This window comes from Pleurodeles waltl, chromosome 4_1 (genome assembly GCF_031143425.1).
Source record: "Pleurodeles waltl isolate 20211129_DDA chromosome 4_1, aPleWal1.hap1.20221129, whole genome shotgun sequence".
Classification (NCBI taxonomy): Eukaryota; Metazoa; Chordata; class Amphibia; order Caudata; family Salamandridae; genus Pleurodeles; species Pleurodeles waltl.
In genome coordinates, this window is record NC_090442.1 from 841515550 (window position 1) to 841540333 (window position 24784).

A 24784-nucleotide genomic window follows, 5' to 3' on the forward strand; every position below is an offset into this window, starting at 1 on the left:
GTCATAACAGATGGTGAGCTTGTCTACAAGATGAACAGGGTTTCAGGTCAAGATGGCTTTGTAAACGATGCAGCTGGTTTTGAAGATGATGCAGGCCAGCAAGGGGAGCAAACGGAGTTCCCTCAGAATGTGTGTGATGTTATCATATTTCTTCAGGCCCTGGATGAGACCTTCTGCAGCATGTATTATACCCTCAAAGGGTGCCATTGTGGAGTATGGGAGGGAATGGAGGAGCGTGTTACCACCATCAAAATGCAAGAGTACGAGGGCTTGAACAGCAATTCTGAAGTCCTTTCTCAGAGAAACTGTTTCTCTTTCTTTAAGAAAGAGCTGGTACCAGAATGTACTTGTTGTTTTGGCCTTGTTTCCTTGAGAGTGAGGTTGGTGTCACGTGACTTTCAGTGAAAGTTGGGGTTCAAAGCCATCCAGGTTCATGTCATTGAACAAGGTTTGTACTGTTTCTTGTTCTTGGCACATAAAAGGGATTCTGTCTTGGTTGGGTTGAGCTTCAGGTAAATGCTGAACGTCCATTTCTGGATGATGTGCAGGTAGAGCACTGGGTGTCTGAAGAAGAAGATATTTTTAGGTAGAGTTGCCTGTTGGTGAAACCTGATGCAGTTAACTGTGAGTAGAGCACCAAGTGGCTCTGTGTAGAGGTTGAAGATGACAGGCGTCAGTATGGAATCATGGTGGACTGCATAGATCACAGGAATCTTTTGTTACCTTGGTGTGCCCAGTGAACAAAATTGATCTGGCTGGAAAGCCAGGAGGAAGGCCAATGAAGGACATTGCATTTGAATCCCATTTGATACTCTAGGGTTAGTTTAAGGGTGGGATGGACGACTGTGCTGAAGGAAGCTGAGAGCTCCCGCAATCATTTGTTAAGAGGACATTGTCTACAATGTGTAAGGTAGTGGTCCTCATGCTGCAGCATGATCTAAAGCCAGTCTGGTAGTCGTACATGAGGCAGTTTGCATTGATGTGACCTTGAAGTTGAACACAGACTGTTGAGTAGTAGTTGAGTCATGGGTCACTAGTTGGTGAGATAATCAGGGCGTAGTGTAGGTTTCTGTACGAATGGGAAGATCTGTCCTGTTTTGAGAGCTTCTGGGAAGATGCTTTCAGAGGCAGAGAGAGGAACTGAAATAGTGAGAAGGGGGTAAAAGGAATTTAATGAAGGGCGAGTTTAAGACATCACCTTCATAAGAAATGGCTCTGAAGGAGTTGAGAATGTCAGAAAGATCTGCAAGACATAGGCCCTCATTCTGACCCTGGCGGTCTTTGACCGCCAGGGCGGAGGACCGCGGGAGCACCGCCGACAAGCCGGCGGTGCTTCATTGGGGATTCCGACCGCGGCGGTAAAGCCGCGGTCGGACCGGCACCACTGGCGGGGTCCCGCCAGTGTACCGCGGCCCCATTGAATCCTCCGCGGCGGCGCAGCTTGCTGCACCGCCGCGGGGATTCTGACCCCCCCTACCGCCATCCAGATCCCGGCGGTCGGACCGCCGAGATCCGGATGGCGGTAGGGGGGGGGTCGCGGGGCCCCTGGGGGCCCCTGCAGTGCCCATGCCACTGGCATGGGCATTGCAGGGGCCCCCGTAAGAGGGCCCCTACATGTATTTCACTGTCTGCTGCGCAGACAGTGAAATACGCGACGGGTGCAACTGCACCCGTCGCACAGCTTCCACTCCGCCGGCTCGATTCCGAGCCGGCTTCATCGTGGAAGCCTCTTTCCCGCTGGGCTGGCTGGCGGTCTGAACGAGACCGCCCGCCAGCCCAGCGGGAAAGTCAGAATTACCGCCGCGGTCTTTCGACCGCGGAACGGTAACCTGACGGCGGGACTTTGGCGGGCGGCCTCCGCCGCCCGCCAAGGTCAGAATGAGGGCCATAGTTCTTTGAAGTACGACCAATGCAAGATTGTACTGGAGGGCACAGGCATACGAAATGAAGCAGGCTTTCTGCTATGAATGTGCTGTCTGACCTGTATTTTTTCACTGAAGCATAGTTTGATGGAAGTGCTCTTTTTTGGGGAGTGAGGAATGGTCCTGGAAGGGGGAGTGATGAGTGCTTGATTGCCTTGAAAAGCATTTGGCTTCTGTTGGTTGCTTCACTGATGATGTTAGTACAGTATTTTGTTTTAACTTTGACTTGCACCCGTTGGGGTGTGGATGTTCACTATGTTTCACCAAAAAAAGGGCTGAAGTTGTTTAGAAGGGTGTTAGCACCAAAACTGGAGTTGATAGGGTGAGAGATGAGTTCAAGCATTAGGTTGTGTACAGAGAATTCTTTTAAGGATCTAAAGGTTTGGTCTTCTTGTTTATGTTGACCTGGGTTTGCTGGTGGGACACTGAGCTGGGAGATAGGTATGGAAAAGTGGTGAGTCCACTCGAATGTGTGGTTTGCATTGTATGCCTGGTGATGTTGAGAAGATACGATCAAGGATGTGGCCTTTGGGCTGTGTTGTGGATGTGCAAGCTGTACCACAAGGAGTATATTAATGAGGTTAACATGGGTGTCTTTTGATTTTTTTTTTTTTTTTGGTAACTTGTGAAGCCACCCAAAATGGTGTTGTAGGCATGTTGGAATGACAAGGTGATGAAGAGATCAAGAATTCGTCAATTTATTAATTATTCTGCGCGGAAGGCCTGTAGATGAGATGGAAGGTGGTGGTCTGAGTTGCAGAGAATCGGAAATGCCATGTCTGAAGCTACCTGGATGGGAATAATGCTTGCTTGCGTAGGGTGTAGGGCCAGGAGAACTTATGAATCACAGCTAGGCCTCCTCCTTTCTTTTGTGTCCCCTCCACACAACAGGGGCTGTAACCTGTCGGAAGAAGGGTGTCTAGGATTTGTTGGGAGGTAAGGGTGAACTAGTTTCTGTGATGCTTGTGATAGGTAATGAGGTCGGTGATGTCTGGTGCATGCATGTAGGAGGCTGGCCCTCTTTGTAGTGTGCAAAGCTAGGCACACTGTGCAGGGGGTCCAAGCAACCACACGTTGGTTTACTGAGGTAAAAACTAGACCATCTAATGCACTAATGTTTATGGTAGCTTGGTCACACAGTTAGACTAATCCTGGAGAAGTGCAAGGCTTGTGTTGTACTCACAGTATCAATTAGTTGAGGCAGACACTCAAAAGAATAACTCAAGACCAATTTACAAAAATACTTCTGAGTTTTATACAATTTTTAAGAGCAAGATCATCGAAATTGGTTAAGAACTTTATCAATTTTTACAGTTTAAATAAAGTTAGTCTTTTTGTGCGCAATTACGCACCATAGGAATCAATGGAGAAGTACTTGGAAAATTCACAGTAAATCAGGCAATGCATTTACCAATGTCTCCTTCTGCAGGTAGATCGAGGCGGTAGCAGCTGCAGAAAAATCGATGGGGCTGGTGCCAGTGTACTGCGGCGGACCACTTGGAAAAGCAAGGCACAGGTGGACATAAAGGTAAATCCAGTGGGTTCCCTTGGGGTGTTGAGGTCACAAGGGGTATGGGAACCTTAAGGCACAGCTGGATCTTCGTGCAGGGCACAGGGCGGCCGGGTGCAGAGCGAATCGGTGAGCCAGGAGCTGTGCACAAAGGTGCCCTTGGAAGCAGAAGGTAGGTTTCTTTGAGGATCGCTTGCAGGTAAGCAGGGGCACTCTGGTGGAAGTAAGGGTGGTTCCTAAAGTCCCTCGACTGAGGCTTCATCTTGGTCCTTTTTCAGTCTGGAATGGACTGTCCTTCTGGGTGTCCGACGTGAGGTGACCAGTACCTGGGGCTACTGCACGGTCTGACCACTGGAAGTCACAGTGTCACCAAATTTGCCACACTGGTAGGTTTTGTCCTCACGGTTCTACAGGTAAAGTGTGCTCCTGCTGTGGAATCCAGTTCCTTGGTCAGCAGCCAGTCAGTGAAGTGACCTTCACTGGGTTTTTGGTTCCTTGGAGTTGAAGAGTGATGCCTTCACTCTTGGGGGAGATCTTTGGCGATTTTTGAGGAGTGGAGGTCCTCTAGGGGTTTGTAGAGTCAGTCTGATGTCCAGGCAACCCCTCAGTGACAATTATTGAGTCCTGGGTGCAGAAGGCCGGGTTTGGCACCTTTTTCATGGTGCAGCAGGACTTCAGTTCTCAAGCCTTGGCTCTTCTTTGTTGCTGGTCCTATTTTGTCCATTGAATGTGGGTGTTTTAGGGGGGAACCTAGAAGTAACCATTGGGTTGTCTACCTTAGGGTGGCTACATCCACTAAGTGAACACTTTCTGTGGGCAGAGGTCACTTCCCCTACAACTGATTGGTTATTTTCCTTCCATGCAAGATGGAGGAAAACGAAGTGGGGTTGTCACCTTGCATGCAACACCTTAGGGGTAGTGCAAGGCAGGTCTGACCACTCCTCCTGTCCTTTGTCTGGTTTCCCACCATTGCTCCCACCAAAAGTGGCAGTTTGCAACGGGGGCAGCCACCTGTTGCTAGCAGCAGGCCCGGGGGTCGAGTTTCAAGTGCGGTAAGCCCTCTGAAGCTCGCTAGCAGGGCAGTGCACATTCCTGAGGGAGGTGGTGACAGCACCTCCACCCTGGAAGGGATTTGTTCTGAATCCCAGAGAGCAGGATCTCTCACCCCAGTGATTCAGACTCTTGTCTGGTGGTGGCAGGCTAGTTGTGACCAGCCAGCAACCATGCCAGGGTAGTTAGCTTTTGTAGGGGCACCGCACCTCTAAGGTGACTCCTGGGTACATTTTGCAATAAATCCAATGCTGGTACCAGCTTGGACTTATTATTCTGAGATGTGTGATATCAAACAACCAGGGTCCTGAGTGGCCATCATGTAGCTGTGAAACTTGTATTGACCAGTGTCCAGAACATGCACTGAAAATTGTTGTTCAGTCACTATGTCCCAGGTTTGGCAGGGACACAGTGGGGGCATATTGCTCATGTAGCCATGCCCTCACATACAGTGTAGTTCACCCTGCCTTAAGGCTGGAAGGCCTGAAAGAGGGGTGTCATACCTATACTGCATGCAGCGGGTAGTGGACTGGCCACACAGGCTGTGTGTCATGTCGAGTTTGCATTTTGGGATTTCATCAGGACACTCAGCCTGCAATGGCAGTGCGGGGTGAATCTGGATGCATGGTCCTTGAAGGTGGCACCACATGTGCTGCTGCCCTCAAGGGCCTACCCTTAGTACCCCCTGCCCTGGGTATCATTTACTCGGGACTTATAGTGGGAGCTAAAGGTGTTGCCAATTGTATCAATGTCTTTGCAATTTTTTAGGGAAAGAACACTGGCACTGGGGACCTGGTTAGCAGGATCCCAGTGCACTCCAGTCCAAGTTGCATTCCGAAACCAGATGAAAAGTGTGTGTGTGTGGAGGGGTTTGCTGCAACAGGGTGCCAGTTTCCCACAATGGAGTTCTGCAGAGAGAGAGAGAGAGAGAGAGAGAGAGAGAGAGAGAGAGAGAGAGAGAGAGAGAGAGCATTAATTAGAATGAGTTGGTATGTGAGTTCTGTAGTTTGAGGGAATGTGGTAGTTAGAGGAATGCGTACGAGGTTGGGTCTATGTGTTGTACAAAAGCTAGGTGAATGTCTGTCTATATCTGGGTGCAAGTGTGGATGTAGGAAGTTGGCTCTGTATGCACTATTTCAAAGTAAGGAATAGTATGCACAGAGTCCAAGGGTTCCCCTTAGAGGTAAGATAGTGGCAAAAAGAGATAATACTAATGCTCTATTTTGTGGTAGTGTGGTCGAGCAGTAGGCTTATCAAAGGAGTAGTGTTAAGCATTTGTTGTACATACACACAGGCAATAAATGAGGAACACACACTCAGAGAGAAATCCAGCCAATAGGTTTTGTTATAGAAAAATATATTTTCTTAGTTTATTTTAAGAACCACAGGTTCAAATTCTACATGTAATATCTCATTTGAAAGGTATTGCAGGTAAGTACTTTAGGAACTTTGAATCATTACATTAGCATGTATACTTTTTACATAAAACACAATAAGCTGTTTTAAAAGTGGACACAGTGCAATTTTCACAGTTCCTGGGGAGGTAAGTTTTTGTTAGTTTTGTCAGGTAAGTAAATCACTTACAAGTCTCAGGTTTGGGTCCAAGGTAGCCCACCGTTGGGGGTTCAGAGAAACCCCAAAGTTACCACACCAGCAGCTCAGGGCCGGTCAGGTGCAGAGGTCAAATAGGTGCCTAAAACACATAGGCTTCAATGGAGAGAAGGGGGTGCCCCGGTTCCGGTCTGCCAGCAGGTAAGTACCCGCGTCTTCGGAGGGCAGACCAAGGGGGTTTTGTAGGGCACCGGGGGGGACAAGTCAGCACAAAAAGTACACCCTCAGCAGCGCGGGGGCGGCCGGGTGCAGTGCGCAAACACGCGTCGGGTTTACAATGGTTTTCAATGAGAGATCAAGGGATCTCTTCAGTGTCGCAGGCAGGCAGGGGGGGGGCTCCTCGGGGTAGCCACCACCTGGGCAAGGGAGAGGGCCTCCTGGGGGTCACTCCTGCACAGGAGTTCCGTTCCTTTAGGTGCTGGGGGCTGCGGGTGCAGGGTCTTTTCCAGCCATCGGGAAATGGAGTTCAGGCAGTCGCGGTCAGGGGGAGCCTCGGGATTCCCTCTCCAGGCGTCGCTGTGGGGGTTCAGGGGGGACAACTTTGGTTACTCACGGTCTCGGAGTCGCCGGAGGGTCCTCCCTGAGGTGTTGGTTCTCCACCAGTCGAGTCGGGGTCGCCGGGTGCAGTGTTGCAAGTCTCACGCTTCTTGCGGGGAGTTGCAGGGGTCTTTAAGTCTGCTCCTTGAAACAAAGTTGCAGTTCTTTTGGAGCAGTGCCGCTGTCCTCGGGAGTTTCTTGTCTTTCTTGAAGCAGGGCAGTCCTCAGAGGGGTCAGAGGTCGCTGGTCCCTTGGAAAGCATCGCAGGAGCAGGGTTCTTTGGAAGGCAGGAGACTGGCCGGTAGGACTGGGGCCAAAGCAGTTGGTGTCTTCTGTTCTTCCTCTGCAGGGGTTTTTCAGCTCAGCAGTCTTCTTCTTCTTGTAGTTTCAGGAATCTAAATTCTTAGGTTCAGGGAAGCCCTTAAATACTAAATTTAAGGGCGTGTTTAGGTCTGGGGGGTTAGTAGCCAATGGCTACTAGCCCTGAGGGTGGGTACACCCTCTTTGTGCCTCCTCCCAAGGGGAGGGGGTCACATTCCTATCCCTATTGGGGGAATCCTCCTTCTACAAGATGGAGGATTTCTAAAAGTCAGAGTCACCTCAGCTCAGGACACCTTAGGGGCTGTCCTGACTGGCCAGTGACTCCTCCTTGTTTTTCTCATTATCTCTCCTGGACTTGCCGCCAAAAGTGGGGGCTGTGTCCAGGGGGCGGGCATCTCCACTAGCTGGAGTGCCCTGGGGCATTGTAACACGAAGCTTGAGCCTTTGAAGCTCACTGCTAGGTGTTACAGTTCCTGCAGGGGGAGGTGTGAAGCACCTCCACCCAGAGCAGGCTTTGTTTCTGAGCTCAGAGAGCACAAAGGCTCTCACCGCATGAGGTCAGACACTCGTCTCTCAGCAGCAGGCTGGCACAGACCAGTCAGTCCTGCACTGAACAATTGGGTAAAATACAGGGGGTATCTCTAAGATGCCCTCTGTGTGCATTTTTTAATAAATCCAACACTGGCATCAGTGTGGGTTTATTATTCTGAGAAGTTTGATACTAAACTTCCCAGTATTCAGTGTAGCCATTATGGAGCTGTGGAGTTCGTTTTTGACAGACTCCCAGCCCATATACTCTTATGGCTACCCTGCACTTACAATGTCTAAGGTTTTGCTTAGACGCTGTAGGGGCATAGTGCTCATGCACATATGCCCTCACCTGTGGTATAGTGCACCCTGCCTTAGGGCTGTAAGGCCTACTAGAGGGGTGACTTACCTATGCCACAGGCAGTGGGAGGTTGGCATGGCACCCTGAGGGGAGTGCCATGTCGACTTAGTCATTTTCTCCCCATCAGCACACACAAGCTGGCAAGCAGTGTGTCTGTGCTGAGTGAGGGGTCCCTAGGGTGGCATAAGACATGCTGCAGCCCTTAGAGACCTTCCCTGGCATCAGGGCCCTTGGTACCAGGGGTACCAGTTACAAGGGACTTACCTAGGTGCCAGGGTTGTGCCAATTGTGGAAACAATGGTACATTTTAGGTGAAAGAACACTGGTGCTGGGGCCTGGTTAGCAGGGTCCCAGCACACTTCTCAGTCAAGTCAGCATCAGTATCAGGCAAAAAGTGGGGGGTAACTGCAACAGGGAGCCATTTCTTTACAGTGGATATTAGCCATTTGGGGCGCAGCACATTATTTTATCTTATCTTGTATGTTTCAGTGGAACAGAGGTTAAGGCCAAAGGCCCTTCCTGACCTAACGAGGTCATACTCTTAGCTGTGTCTTACCTTAACAGGCTCAAACAGATAGATTACATCAGTACTTCAAAGTACGGCATTCATGAGAAGCCTGTCCAAGGGGGCAAGTAATACACTCAACACCCAACATCTGGGTAGTGTTGCCAGGTGGCCCCACAGTAATTGCATCAACAGGATGTGACAAAAACTGATAAAATTCATCTAAAGGTTCAAAAGAAATAGATAATTTCATATGAGTAAAAGAGTCACATTTGATGTCACGCAGTAGCCCGAAGATTTAAACGAGGTTCTCAGAGGTGTCAGTGTCAAATCCAAATAAGACAACAGAATGGAAGTTTTTTCCTTGATTAAATGAAACTAAAGAAATAGAGAAACAAAGGTAGCTCGACTCTCGAAACATGGAAATAGAGAGATTTTCCCCACCTTGTGTCACTTCAAATAATAGAGTCTAAGATAAGAAGGGCAAAGTTATGATGACGTCATTAAGGGCACTGCCTATAAACCACATAAATGGCAACCTGACCGCAGGAGATTGGCGGACGGCCTTTTCCGTTCGCCTGACTCATAATGACCCTAATGGTTTAAGAAGGAAAAACCAAACAAGAAAGATGGGAAGGATAAAACCTATGGAAGGTGCTTGGGGATAACTGCATAATAAATTTAAAGAATGGCTTAAACACACTTGTTTGTGACAAAACAATTAGGAACTAGTGCAAAAAATCGAAACAGTGCTTAGTAAATGTCAGAAAGGGTATTTATCATCCCTTCTTTTGATATGAATTGAAGTGTAATTTGCTAATAATTAACTTCTCTTTGAAACACACATTTGATACAATCAGAAATTTGATGCTTGCTATAAAATAAGATAAAAATGACTCCGTTACACGTGGTTACATCTGACTTCTCAGCTATTGTAAGCACAGACTAGGGTAGACAGTTTTTCCAGATGACAAAGTCGACGGCGATGTAACATCACATTATGGATATTGTCAATAAATGTAACATGACAAGGCAAGTCTAGAAGCTCTTCTTGCACAAGTTACTTGTGCATTATCATTTGCAGAACTTTGTGGTGACATAAGTCACCTCTCTCTCACTGCAGTGGTAAACAACTCCTTTATATATCTACTTTCTCTTAGCTGGTCATGACGTTTCTCTGCTGGATATAGAAGTGGAGTGCATGGTAATGGCCATCATGCAGCAATAAAGCATTTATTTTGTTGTGATTATGAATGAAGGAATCCATATGCAAGCACATATAGAAAAGCATTATCTGATATCTTCAAGAAAAGGGACAATCTATTGCCTATGATAACAATATTTGTCACAAATGTTTTAGAAACGTAGGTTTGTAAATATATTCTCCTCAGAAAATGACAGAAAGACCAGTTGGACACTCTCAAGAAAAAGTGCAGGGAATGGGTGGAAAGAAAGTAACAGTCATGGCCTCAAGTACAAAGACATTTCTCTACTTGGTGTTTGAACTCTAACTGAACTTGACAAACTTTCTGGATTGACATTCTGTAGATGCAGTCTGGGCCTGGCCCTTTCCCCGACAATGCCCCACCAAAAATTAAAGATACAGAGTCAAGGGCGATGTTTTCTGATGCCATTTAAGGAGCACTTGTAGCACATTTTCTATTTTTCCTGATTTAGGTAGGCTGCCATGAGGAGTTTCTAGCATAAATCTTAACTCGAAGAGAATAGACTGGGGCACATTACATCTGCCCTGGTCTTCTTTGTTCCACCAACAAGGCAAAGCATGCATCAACACAACAAGGTAGGCAGGCAGAAGGTCTATTATGAAATGAAAATTCTTATGGGATTAAAGCTATTGCTAGTCCACTCCTATTTTTCTTCATCTCAATATCAGAATACCATGTGTATTATGCATGAGAAGTGTGTGATCAGGAGGTCCTACAGTACTATTACTTCATTACATTTAAGGCTGGTTGGAAATTAAAGAATCTAAAAAGTGCAAAAATCTTAAAATGCAGACAAATTAAAATGTGCACTCAAAATAGTTTATTGATGTAGAATGTCGCACATCCAATGTCTTCTACCAAACTCTTTCCTAGTTCAAATGCAGGGAAGCATTTAAACAAACCCTTCTATAATGGTCATGGTCGGCTCATCTCAGTCTTCTAGGTGCAGCCCTCCTTCTTAGGTCTCAGAGACATGATACACGAGAATTACACTATTTATTGTAGCCTTTAACAGTCATATTGGCTCATACTGCCAACTATTTTATCCTTTCTTTTTTAATCTTCTTCCACTGGTCCTGAATGTCCACAGAGTCTAGGAATTCCACCCTCATGCTCTGTGCTCTTACAGATCAAAATAACAGTATTTATTTTAAAGAAATTCTTGTAAAACGTTTTTTGCAGTTTACAAAAAAAACAAAAAACAGTTGACTGCATTCATTTTTTCACTTAATTTAGTGAGGCAAATTTTGCATTAAATAATTAAATAAAATCAGAAAAGAACATGGTAATTTAGTGATCTGAAAACAATACTTTTTCAAAACCAAAGCCAGTAGAACAGTAAAGTTTCACTTGGGCTATTATCTGGTGTATTACACATTTATGTAAAGATATTAAAGAAACAAAGAAGCACTGAATACATTTATAGAAAGAGCCTTTGTATAACAAGTTATCAAACATGCCTATTTCCATGAGAAAATATATTCATAGAAGAGCTTTCAGCACACGCCTCCCTCATGAGATGAGAACAGCTCATCACATTAGCTAACTAATTTAAACTGACAGGAGGAAGTAAGGTTTGAAAGAGGGATTCGAGAGGGACAGGAACAGATCCAACAGGACATTGAGAAGCGATGTCTCAGTAGCCACTTGGTTCACCAAGTGGTACATTTGTGAGTCTGCATCCCCAAAATATTTCACCTTGAAGTGTAAAATAGAAGGAAAAGTGTAAATCCTGATTTAGCATCATAAGAAGTTTCACTGCAGTCATAAAGATTAAAACATTCCTACACAAATGATGGGATCCTGGAACACTTTTACCACACATAAATCCTTAAATTGTGCAGAAAAATAACTCCCTATATTTGTAAATAAAGATCTCCATGATAGCTTGCTTTTTCCTGAAATGTCCAATGTTTTCCTCAGAAATAAAACTCTGTATATAAAATCACATTGTAGCATGAACTGACTAAGCCTTCAAGATTCACATCCAGAGTCATTGCCAGAGAACCGTGCCTTTGGGGTGTAGGGCTTTTCTGGGTCATGGGTAGCACTACAGGATTTAAACAGTCATACATAGATGTACACCGCCTGGCAACACTGATTGTGCTGTGTGGTTTCTCTTCAAACTCCAACTATTTAGTTTGTTCAAAGGCCTGAATGCCCACACCTTTTTAGTTGTTCTGCAGTTTTGTTCCTTTGTGGAGGTCAAGACTTATTTGGGGAATTAGTGTGTCTTTTTTATATAATTGACTGTTTCTCCTTAGGTGGTCTGTTGACCATGTCTTCGTCTCCATTTTCCTGTTACCTTTCTGGAATCAGCATCTGTTTTCAGTAGCTCTACAAATCTTCCAGCTTGTTGGGACCACATGAGTTGCAGTATCAGGAGCTTGATATCCTGCCCTGTGGCAGCTGGTAAGCAGCATTATATACATTATGTTATTGGTTTCTTAGAATTACACACTGACAACTATAATCGCTGATCCTATACCACTCCTTGTGGACGAAGAACCTCACTCTTATCTGAATACCGATCAGACACCTAAAGACACAGTTAAAGCCTCAAGGAAGTATGCTGATCACTGGAGTCTAGTGTACATTTGCTCCCTCTTAGTTTTACTTTCTTCTTCCTGAAAATACTATTCCTTTGCTTACTATTATAGAAATTGGATGTTGAGTGTATCTAGTGAGACAAGTGGAGCATCATCCTTACCCAGTTAAGCTTCAAGTTCTTTACAGTTTGTCAGGCTCAAAGAATTATCCAGCGCTAGTTCAATCCCTAATATACTTCAAGCAATAGCTCAGTCCGTTTCTGAAATCCAGGAAGACCCTAAGACAACCTTCAATGAAATGTGTTGTCGTTTAGATAGACTTAATCAGTTACTTTTTGAGAGGGAGGGGCATCGTCCTCCACCGAAATTTGATCAATCTAGACCCTTCTTTTTTTTCTTGCCATTTCTTGCCAAAGCAGACTACAATGTTTGTCCCAACGTGCCCTGTTTCCAACACCTTCCGCTAATTTCTCTTTTGTTTGTCCCAAATGATGCAGGGGGCCACCCTGCCCATAAGAAAGCTTGGGTACAAAGTTGTGATGTTTGTAAGGAATACTTTAGGGCAGTATTGGGAAAGGAAAAACAACTATACAGGGAGCATATACTGTATTGTTAACTCTAAGGCAAAAAACTTGAAAGCCAGTCATGAGTATAGTCAGATGAAAGTTAAAGCAGTTTTGATGGATGAAGTGGTAGATGCTGTTTTCTACCACAATCTTCAGGAATGATTAAGTGATACTCTTTCAATGGTAGTGAATCGCTCAACCACCATGAATGCTTTAATTGATTTGATTTTGCCGCTGGATTATCCTGGAGGACCAGGGACGGTCAGAATGAAGATGAACACAAGGACTGTTTTTGCCTTCCACATCTTCATCGAACCCTTCTGACTGCACAAGAAGTGAACCCAGGCTATTAGGAAGCAACAGAAAACCATCAGTTTAGAGGAATACTATGGAGAGAAGGAATAATGGTTTATGTCTTTATTGTGGCATGGCAGAACAATTTATTCTTCAATAACCACAGTAGGAGTGAACAGCTGGTCTTAAACAGCAGAACCAGGTCGAGCACTGCTCTTCTACATTTCAAGTGTCTACTATTAATCAATCACATTATCTCTTGAGCATTGCCACAGCTACCATCTTGGGCCCCTTGACCACAATGCATTAATTGATTCTGGTGCTGTATGGACCAGAGTTTTGCTAAGACAAGGATTTTACAAGGAGACCCAAGGATAAAACTAAAATCATAGAGCCGAGGGAACTCACTTGCTCTGCTTTTTAACCTAGCACAGTCACAGGACAACTGATAAGAAATAAATTACATAAATACCCTATCTGCTTCCCCATCCTACTGAAAATAATCTTAAACCAAGAACATCTCATCCATCACCATACTGGAACTGGCTGCAACCATAAAAAACTATAACCAACCATTTCTTTTTGGAATGGTACACCAGTTAAAATAATCAAGGCCAACGTTTCCACATTTCCAGACACATGGTGCAATTTGATTATTGCTTCCCTTGACCAAAGTATCTTCATGACCACGCTGTGGACCACTCAGATCAGCTCTACAGTCAAAAAACCCAAGTGTGCCCTTATCCAAGCATCAATTTATCATCTGATATACAATCTGATGTGGCCAGGGAAAACTTTGGAAAAAACAGTGGCCAATCAACTATATAATGCTATCTCTGAAGAACATCTCTTGGCAAACTAACATTTTGGATTTAAATCAGGTTTCAGTGTTGCAAATAAATGAAGCTTTAAAAGTACTGAACGGCATATTCCAATCTTTGTGTAAAGGTGACTCATGCTTATGTTTACTACTAGACATTCTGCCTGCCTTTGTCACAGTTGATCACTGAAGACTATTTCTGACACTTCAAACTTGCATGGCATCCGCAATCTTGGCTCAAATCCTTCATATGCAACAAACTCCTACTAGTGAAGATCAGAGACTATACCTCCATCATCTCTAAAATGCTCTGCAATGTTCCAAAAGGATCAACACAATCCCCAACTGTATTAAATCTATTCATGGAACATCTAGACCTAATCCTAAAAAAACCTTGAGTGTAGCAATACATCAATATGTAGGTAACATTACACTAAAGTTAAAAACCTCAATGATGACAGTTGTTTCCACTCTGAGATACTAACTCTACAGTATGAGAAGCAAGAGAATTTCCTCCCAGACAACATATTTTCTCCTTCTCTACACATCCGTCAAGAGCAAATATGTTTATAAATCTTGTGGTTTTTTTAATTATTTTTTCCACTTACACTAGCACCATCAGACAAATTCATAGGTTTCATCCTGACCTCAAACCCAAACACAATCCCTTACATCAACAATGTGGCCTAATCATCAAACTTTCATCTACATACACAAAAAAAACAACAACTCCTCAAACCTGCACCTCCCCAATCATCTGAATACTACAGTTAACTCCCTAGTTGTATCAAGGATAGACTTAAAACATGCCATTTTAGCAAGAGAACACTAAATATCCATTGCTCTTCTTAGAGACTTTCTACACTCAACAGCAAGACAAATTCACTGTAAAGGCAGACATGACTTCATTACCCCCATAGTTTGAAACCTCCACAACTATCTATCAAAGCCAAAATCATGTTAAACATTTTCTGTCTAGTGCAAAAAAAAACAACAAAAAAAAACATTCCAGCAAACACCTCTCTCCAACGAGCCAATCTACTTATCTCAGAGGGTTCAAGAAAACTTAGAAGTCATGAAACCTTTCTTCTAGACCCGCCATTCTCCAAGATAGAAACAGTAGGCAGTACCTCCTTGCTTCTCAACCTCAAAATATTAACCCTACTCAAACTCTTTCAAGCAGCTCAAGGTTCACCTTTTCAAACAATTCCTAAACTGACTCCTACTGTAACACTGAACTCTGACTAAATCTAGGTCTCTCAAAAAGAGTTTATCCTTTCCCTATCTCAATGTGATCCTAAATTGTTTTTGCCTCTGTTGTAATGTAAAGCACCCTCATGCCAACATGCCCAGTTGTGGTAGATATATAAACAGAAACAAACATTGTGAATCTCTAGGTTGTGATCTAATTGATACTCTTTCCATGTTATCTTGGGAACACCTTGGTTAAAACAACATAACTCAAGAATTGACTGGCAAAAGGAGAACATTAGCTTAATCTCAGAATGCTTGGAAGCTCATTGCTTTCCTCACCAGCAAATATCAGTAACCTAATCTTAAATTTGTTGCTCTTCCGCTAAGCAAGGATCATTTTACCCTCCCTAGCGTATGCCTATGAACAATTTGCAGATGTGGTTAGTGAAATGGCTGCAGTCAAGTTACTCTCATAAAGAATAAGATTGATCTATCAAAATGATTCTGGGCTCCGAAATACTGCATGATTGAGTTTCCATGGCGTTGAAGATGAAGTATTACAAATCAACTTAAAGAGAATCTGGGAAAGATTTTCATAGATTCTTCAAGCTCCCCAACAACAGCATATATCTTTTTTATCCCCAAACCTCAAGTAGAATATAGGCCTTACAGAGAACTGAATTGTATCACTGCGTGGAACCACTACCCGCTTACCTTGATATCGGTCCAAATCAACATGGCTATGATTTTAACTAAACTTGATCTATGTTGATCAAAAAAGGGGGATGAAATGAAAGCTGACCTTAACACCTGCTACGGACAATAGGAGTATCTTGCTTTGCTCTTTGGGCTATGTAATGCACCCGTGGCATTCCAGCACTTTCTAAATGATTCATTACAGGATAGTGTCACTAGCAATATACTCATCCTCATGAGGTGATATTTTGATACTTTCAAGCACTTTAGAAGAACACTGTTTTTATGAGCGAGACGTTCTGGAGTGATCACAAAGACAGTCCTTGTATGCAAAATCGGAGAACTGGATTTTTAAACCCGAACACCATCTCCTTTTCAGCTTAGTAATCTTAAGAGAAGATATTAGTATAGATATGAACAGCAATTGCTGTAACAGTATGGCCCATTAACTGTACAGCCAACGACACAAAGATTTTAGGCTTCTCTAATTTTATAGATTCACTGAAGGCTTCTCCACCATTGTGACCTATGCAAGCCAAGATTACGTTCCATCATAGTACTAAGCAACAAGCAGCATTTGACAAATAAACCATGCTTCTACCTCAACTCCTATATTAGGTAATGCAGACACCACAGTTACAGTTGAGACAGATGCCTCGTCTTTCATTTGTGGAGCCATTTTATCATAAAAACCTTTGAGGACTCCAGGATTCAAAAGCTTACTACTCAGGAATCTGGACTCCTGCAGAACAAAGCTATATCATTTAAGATAAAACAGTTTGCTAACACCGGCTCTTTTTCCTATTGTAATTGTATTCATTACTTGGAGGGCTCCTCCTTTCCGGTAGCAGTATAAAGAGATCTAAGAATTTAGGTTTCTTGAAATCCATGAAATGTACCAATTCTCAATATCCCAAAAGGATGCTATTCTCACACTTCATGCAGGAGATCACAAAGACCTGGAAAAAATCATGGATAGGCAGATGTGCTCTCAAGGCAAGAAAAAATGGCGTAAGTCACTAAAGAATCCCCTATGAAATTTTCACATCAAAGAGCCACGGGGTTGCTCAATTCCTTACCCACACCAGAAAGACCATCCAAAAGAATTGTTATGGACTTTATAACAGACTTACCACCATCAAATTAATGTACCACCATACTGATATTAATGGATTATTTCACTAAGTAAGCATGTTTTAATCCACTGTTTGAGATTCCATCAGATAGCATTTTCAAAACAGTTTGTCTCAATGATTTTCTGCTTAGTACCGCCATTGGTAGTGGAGCTCTGTTTGTTTTCAATTTTACAATTGTATTAAATCATATGATTCTTCGAGCCACCACCCCCAGACGTATGGGAAAACAGGACCTGATGGAATCAGGAACAGTGGATGAATTGATTAATTGATTATCAATAGCTGAAGAAGAATATAATCATTTCTTGCACTCTTCCCTGGGTTAATCATTGTTTTTGCTCTGATAGGTGTATTCCCCTGATGTTTCACTGCCTTCTTTATCCTTCTTTGGTCTCTATTTGTTCTCCACTGCACTTTTCCCCCTGAAAACATGCTTCCTTCATCTATTATTTTTGTTAAGCAGGTGATAGGAGTTATAAATATCAGGAAAGGAGGTGTGGAGTATTGCCTTTACTCAGCCAGGCTTCAGACTTTGACATCTTTAACATTTTGGATCAGTTTCCAGCTGGTTTTCTGTCCCTTTCCATTTAAAAAAAATGTTTCCACACTACCTTCAGTGTTTTGTGCCTGTGGATAAAAGAACCAAAGATCCACACTCAGTGTGTTTTGGTTGGTCTTTCTTAGTCACATTCTTTCAAACAATGAAAATTTGCTTAAAACCATCCCACACGATTCTGAGATTGTGAAACATCAGCCTTGGAAGGAAGGACTACTTGCGGACTAAAGATGAGCAAAAGGAGCGTGACAGAATGACTTGAGAATCATTGCATCTAATGGGAATCTATTCTCATCCCTTAGTAACTCACTGAAGCACTACTACAGAGGGACAGTCAAGTAAAGAAAAAGGCGCCAACAGTAACGACATGTAAGCCATTTGGAGGTTTATTGTCTCAACACTGAACACAGAGAGTGGCAGATACAGCAACCAGTACAAAGTCAACAGAGAAAAAGCGTTCAAAACCAAGAGATTTGTGATTTATACACAAGTTGGCGTTTATTCGCTAGATGTCAGAGCATCAGCAAAAGGCATAAAGACCTAAGTCACATCACTCTGTTCATTACTCAAGGTTGTTACTTTAACACAGAGGTGAACAGGTTCGCCAGTAGACAGGAATTTTTAGTTTGTAGTCCATTCTCAATGGCCTCTCTTGAGTGGTCAGTCTCATAAATGATTATCCCTTTTGGAGATCATCTGCAGGTGCCACTAGTCTTTGCACCCTCATTGGGGCTCACCACAAGTTGTGATTGTGAGTGGGCACTGGTTTCTGTCCCCTCCAAGTGGAGTGTCAATCCATCAACCTTTCACTCGTGCTACATCTGCGGTTTCCACCACTCTACCATTGCCTCATACTCAGCCACCAGCTATTTCTCCTGCTTTGCCTGCGGTTCAGGCTAATTTACCAATGCCCAAGGCGTTCTGGTTCACAGACTGAGCCATCTTTACAGAAAATGAGGGAAGCAGCGCAAATACCTTCTCTCCCATGATGGAAAGTAGATGAAACCACAGAGTCAAAATCATCAACACCGTCTTTTAAAGCATGCTGCAAATTTGAAAGATCTGCTGGAGACAGAACAAACAGCGGCTACAATGACCTCAGACACCTTACAGTCGAGATCATTACTAGGCTCTTTGCTCCCCTTTTCTGACAAGTCTCACGTGCAGTCCATTTTGGTATGCATGCAGTTGAGGAAAAGCAATGAATGAAAAGTGAGACTGAGATGAAAGCAGTGGTTCTAGAAGAAAAAAGGAAATTCTTTAAATTACAGTATAAACAATTAGACAGGCGGGATCACCCTCAGTAGCAAACCACTTATTGGGTATACACGAATAAAGGAGCAATCTGAGCAATGTTACTCTTTTCATCAGAGAATATTGTCCAGGGTTAGAGGTTCACAGCAGAAGTAATCTTCTGTAGGGAAGCCTCTGTTTAACAAACGATAATGACTCTCCATGCTTCTTTGCAATCGAGTGCCACTGAAGCAAATGGAGGGAATCTATAGTTCTATTTTTAAAAAATGGCATAGTAACGAAAACGGTGCTGATTACTGTGCAACATAAACTCAACGACTCATGGTTTCATCCCTGACAATAACACAAAAGAAAATAACCAATGTCCTCCTCCATTTGTTACAGAAATAAACCATTGTTCTTCAAAACAGCAGCTTAAAGTCTCTCATACAGAAAGGAATTTACTCAAGATGCTTCTCAGTAGAGAGGAATGAAAAAATATATTTGAAAAAGGTTTGACATCATTGGTTAATGCTTTATACATCACAAATAATCCAGAAACTTCACAGGAAGGCTTGAATATTCTATTTAGCAGTATTGACAATATTATGATGTGGAAGTGCTGCTACTCACTTGCTCTTGTTAGTACGGACATTCAAAATAGAGGACACCACTTAAAGCACACCAGATTGGGATATAATGTCATTTTATCCTACCTAAACAATACAGAGTACCAGGCAGGATGGAAATATTGAGGTAGGGAAGCAAATGAAACACTAACACCTGGACAGTCAATCCTGCATATGAACATAACTTTCTAAAACGACAGGCTAGACAGCAGTGGAATATTTTTATCATAGTTTTTATTGAGACTATTATTAAAGTGTAAACCTAGCCAAGAGTTGTGAACACAGCAACAGAATACAAAGCTAAAATATTATGATTAAGGTTTGCAGGGAGAACTCAGGACAAATAAATGTGTTCATTTAGAGAGAACGTGGCAAACACAATCACAGCAGGGTGAGGCAGAAGCTGGAGAGGATACAATCAACGATGGCAGTTTATGATTGTGGATATGTTGTGAAAAGGTGGCTACTGAGAAAGTTCCTGAATCCTACTATGCTTTCAAAACTACAAACACATCAGTCAAGATGGACATGTGTCGATGATCTTCAGTTCTCAAAGCTAGATAAGGGCCAAGCTGAAGCCTCTTCACTTTCCTATTGTAGGGACTTGTGTGCCACATCCACAGCGCTATATCGACAATAATGTGCACAGTTACTACTGTGTGCTACTCTGGAAAATTCCAGTTCCATGGACATGCATTTCCGTCAGATCCAAGCCCTTTGTTGTGTTGCCAAACTACTTTTTATTTTCCAGACCAATCTAGTTAAAATATATTCTAACAAGTTATATTCAGATTTGTAGAGAATGGATAAAGCTCACCAAGTAGGCCAGACAGCCAAATGGCCAAATCTTCTTGCATCGGAACAAGCGTGGCTTCATGTCGTACAGACAACCATTGATCATACTGGTAAACATCTGCCAGTCCAGGTCCGTGCCTTGGCGTCAGAGGGCTGCGTGGACTAGACACATCATTTTCAAACAGCACCTAGATACAATGCAGAAAATCATAACATGTACAACAGCTGTATTTTCATAGCGGTGCTGAAGTCCTAGTTGTTTACGAAGCATCTTGTGACATACAGTTGGATTCAACATAAGTACACATGTACCAGATCTTACAGCATAATCAGGTATGTTTGCCTAGTACTCTGTGGAAAAGTGAACTATAACAACCAGGCTGACCTTCAATAATGACAACTGCATAGCATGAGCCTCAAGACAGCTTCTATTTATTTTTTTAAAGACACAACATCTGAACATAAATGAACCAACACTAAGTGCAGGTCCCTTACTCAATACTAAGAAAAAATTATATATACGTATTTTTGCAAGATATCACAGTTGAAATGGTTTAACAGCGGGAATTGTGTATGTTCAGTTAACATGTAAACTCAAGTTGCGGGTTTATTCATCATCACATTTGCAGTGCACAACATCAGGGTTTCCATAAATAAGATATGGCTCAATCCATACTGTCATGAAGTAAACAATACTGTCTTTAATTCTACCTTCTCCTCTGGGATATTGCTAGCTGCATTTACTACCTTGTTTGTAAAAGAACAAGTAACTTACCTTCAGTAATGCTCTTTCTGGTGGGTACACTACGTAACTGCAGATTCCTCACGGTTACAATATCCCTGTGTGCCAGACTGGATCCGGAAGATGAGACACAACAAAACTCATGCATGCCTGTGTGGATGCCCACTGACTTCGTTCCATATGGAAGTGACTAATGAAGTCACATATAAGGCCACTCTTCTGAAACTGACGCAGAACCCAAAAAACTGTCAGAGTACCAGTGTGCAGGACATTTTTAGATGGGAGAAGAGAACATTGCACAGAACAAAGAGGTGGGAAGGAAGTGAAGAATCTGCAGTTAAAGTATCTATGAAAAGGTACCAAAGGTAAGTAACTTGTTCTTCTACTAGATACTTTCAACTGCAAATTCCTCACCTTTAAAAAATATACCAAAGCAGTACCTCCCAAGTTAGAGGGTCGATGGAATTTACTCCAAAAAGTCCTACAGGACCAAATGGGTGAAATGCCCTTCCCATCGGACCTGGACCTGCTTTTTGTACATGTGTATGGACACCCACTTTGCAGTCTGACAAATGGGGACAACTGGCACTCAGTGTGGGGCACTGCGGTGTGCCATTGCTGTGGTAGCAGCCTTGGCCCTTGTGGACTCAGCCCTCAGTCCTACTGGAGGCCAGAGACTATTCAGCACGCCAAAGTCCTTTTCTGCACAGGCTTGGCTTTTTGGCTCTAGAAAGCCCAACAAAGAAATCATCATCCACCTGATGGTGCTTGGCATGATCGATGTAAAAGTTCAAGACTCTCCAGTGGCCCAGCCGATGGTCTCTCCTTCTCCTTTGAGGGGTGAGGCAAACCAAAGCATGTTGGGAGGGTGATGGACCGCTGCCTAGGTCTTCAACACCAGTTTGACTAGGGGAAAAAGTAATGGATCTGCTGCAACAAGACAGCCTGAAGCTCACTCATGCAACAAACTGAAGTAAGCTCAACAAGAAACACAGTCTTCAGAGCCACTTAGTTTACAACCAGGTAAATGCCCTGACGTCTCAGTCAACTGAAGGGGTTGAAGGCCCCTTGGCACGGAACCCAAGACCCCACACCATTTTGCTTGATGCAGTACAACATATGGTGGTGGTGTTGTCTGAGAGGACCTGCACCAGCCTCTCTTTGATGGGCGATAGGAAGGCCTTCAATGCCAGGCAAATGACCTGCAACTCCAACAGGTTCATGTGGAATTGGGTCTCCACTGGAAACCAGAGTCCTTTGAACTTCTTGTCTCTCAGACGACCTCCTCAATCCAGTATTGGCTCATCTATCACTACAGTCAACTCTGGGTGTTGAAGGGAAAGGGGGTCTGTGGCTGGTCCAATTGTGGCCCACATGCCAGCACTGAAGATCTTTTGCAGTCTCCTTCAAACTCTGGATGGAATCGGACAGTCCTATGTGCTGGGCCCACTGAAGTGTCAGGTTCCATTACAAAGCTTGCATTTGCAACCAGGCATAGTCAAAGAACTGGAAGCCAGGAGGTTGAAAAGCCTGGGACCCACTCTCACAGAGACACAGGACTGAGAACGAAACATCCTAATCATAGATCAAATGTCCTGGACTCATTGTAAACTGCAGTGTTTCCTACATTGTTTTATTGAAAGGGAGCCTCTGTGCAGGAGTGAGGTGCGACTGGCATGTTGATTGTGAACCCGAACGACACCAGGAGTCATCTGGAGGTGGTCTATGACTTACTGTGGCGAGCTCTCATGTGCAAGGCTGTTACCCTATCTCTGGCCCCTTTGGACAAGAGCCTGAACCTGTTGCAGCCAGGTGGTCCTCTGAAAGTCACTCTGATGTGGGTGTAACCGTGCAATTCAGAAACTAATGGACGGGCATAGTCCCGCTGAACAATCTGGAGAATCCTTCTGTCAGGTGTGACACTCTGTCACCCTTAAAGAAAATTTTGGATCTGTCATCTTACCGGGTGGTTGAGTGCCACTAAGGGCAAAATAAAGTGGCTTGGAGGCAGATGCCACCGGTGTGAGTGACTGAGATGATGAGTGTCCTTGGTGACCAACACATTGTCTAGCTGAACCCTGAATTGGGGTTCACCTTGCTAGTGGAAGTTTGAACCCCCAGATTCTCTGGAGTCAGATGTTGAGTCAGAAAACCAGGGTTGCGAAGTGCTGGTGTATGGGTCCTGCCAGCCTGTCTTTTCACTGAAGGGCAAGGATTTCCCCAAGTGCCCATCAATGTGTCAATAAGAGTTTTATTGAACTGTAGCAAAAGCTGAGAGGAAGTCTGCATAAGCTGTAGCACCTCTGGAAGTACTTTGCTTCTACAGAAAGATGTTTTGGTCCAAAACCGCAGATGCACATCTACTCACGATAACAAATGAAGCACTTTCCTTTGTAGGTGGCCCAGATGGGAATTTCAACCTAGCACCTGGGAAAGTTTTTAGCCCACTGCTCTCTTGCAGGTCCTTGTAGAGACTGTTGTTATCATTAGGCAGGGGCAAGTCATCACCATCTCCATTGACATCTCCGAAGGCTGTCTTACTATATTGGAGCCAAAACGTTGGTGGAGCACTTGAAGGCAGATCTATGGCAGAGGCAGAGTTTTATCAGAATCTGTCTAAATGGGGACCTGGAGCGTCAAAGTGGATTCGGGACGCAACCGTGGTTGAGGCTGAGACGAGTTTGGCTCGAAGTATCAGTAGATGGTCCTCCTCTTTCACCAGTGTGTTGGGGCTGGCATGAAGGAACAGGCCCTGATTTTGGCACTGGCAGTGAATCAGGTGCGGAAACCGAAGCTGTTTGTACATACACAGATGGTGCTGAGGATGGATCTGCCAGCAGTAATCCAAATAAAGGTCACTGCGGATCCTTATGGCTCTAAGGCAAAAAAAGGGGACCATCAGAGTGCCAAAGGTGCTCAAGACGGCCTCCCTAAATGCCTCAATTGTTTTTGCAATGTCATCAATGACCTGGGGAACTCAGGAGTGCATTGCATCCAATTGTCTAATAGGCTCTTTGGTGGACTGGGAGAGACATAAATGGCACACAGACACCCTTGCGAAATCGCTGAAGATAGTGAGTGGCCGGATGTGGATGACTGCCGCTTGGCTTTTTTAGTGTTTCCTCTTCGATTTTTATTTATACTTACTCGAAGACTTTCACTGCGATGTGAACCTGTCAGGGGCACAACCTCTGAAGCAGGAACGGGTCTGCGCTCTCAACACAAACGGGATGGGGACTTATGCAATTTCTTCTGGTGTTTGGAAACAGACTGCTTCACTTCATGTTCCTGGAACACCTTTGGATTCATGAGGATGCATTCCTCACATGACTCAAGTCGTATTCTGAGCCCAAACACCAAAGGCATATGTTGCTGGACTTGGCCCTTTCTGCAGGGTCATCCCCAAACTTTTTGCCTTCACCCTCCTGTTTTCTGAACCGATTGTGTTGGCTTTTAGGATCATATGCACTTTAACACTGCTAATTGAGCTAAAGTGCTTGTGCTCTCTTCTATAAACATTGTGAAACTGGCTTACACCTAACTGGCACATCTAATTGACTTTACGTCCCTAGTAAAGTGGTACCACCTGTAACCAGGCCATGTAAATTAAATGCTACTAGTAGGTTCACAGTACTCGTTGTGTCACCCACTTAAATAACCCTTTAAAAAATGTCGTGGGCCTGCCACTGCAGCCTGTGTGTGAATTTTGACATGGCTAAAAAAAACTTCTGCCAGGCCTAAACCTTCCTTTTTAAAACGTATCCCTAGGATAAGGCCACAACAGCCCATATGGCAGGGTAAGGGCATTTGAAAAGTTGGGAATGTTCTTTTAACTTTTACATGTCCTGGTAGTGAAAAACTCTTAAATTAATTTTTTCACTACTGCAAGTCCTACCTCTCCCACAGGATAACATTGGGTTCCCTTATTACATACAATAAATCGTAACTTTCAATTAGGAGCAGATAAGAATGTTGAGTTTGGGGTTTATGAAATTGTACCTCT

The 24784-nt window shown here is 43.8% G+C and overlaps 1 protein-coding gene across 1 annotated transcript in view; it reads right to left on the reverse strand.

The window, feature by feature from the left end:
- Nucleotides 1-24784, reverse strand: part of GAS2L3 (growth arrest specific 2 like 3) — a 189164-nt gene that overhangs the window by 93353 nt on the left and 71027 nt on the right. The window contains exon 4 of the mRNA XM_069229601.1: nucleotides 20062-20227. Coding sequence (XP_069085702.1) covers nucleotides 20062-20227 — 166 coding nt within the window. The remainder of the gene's footprint in view (nucleotides 1-20061; nucleotides 20228-24784) is intronic.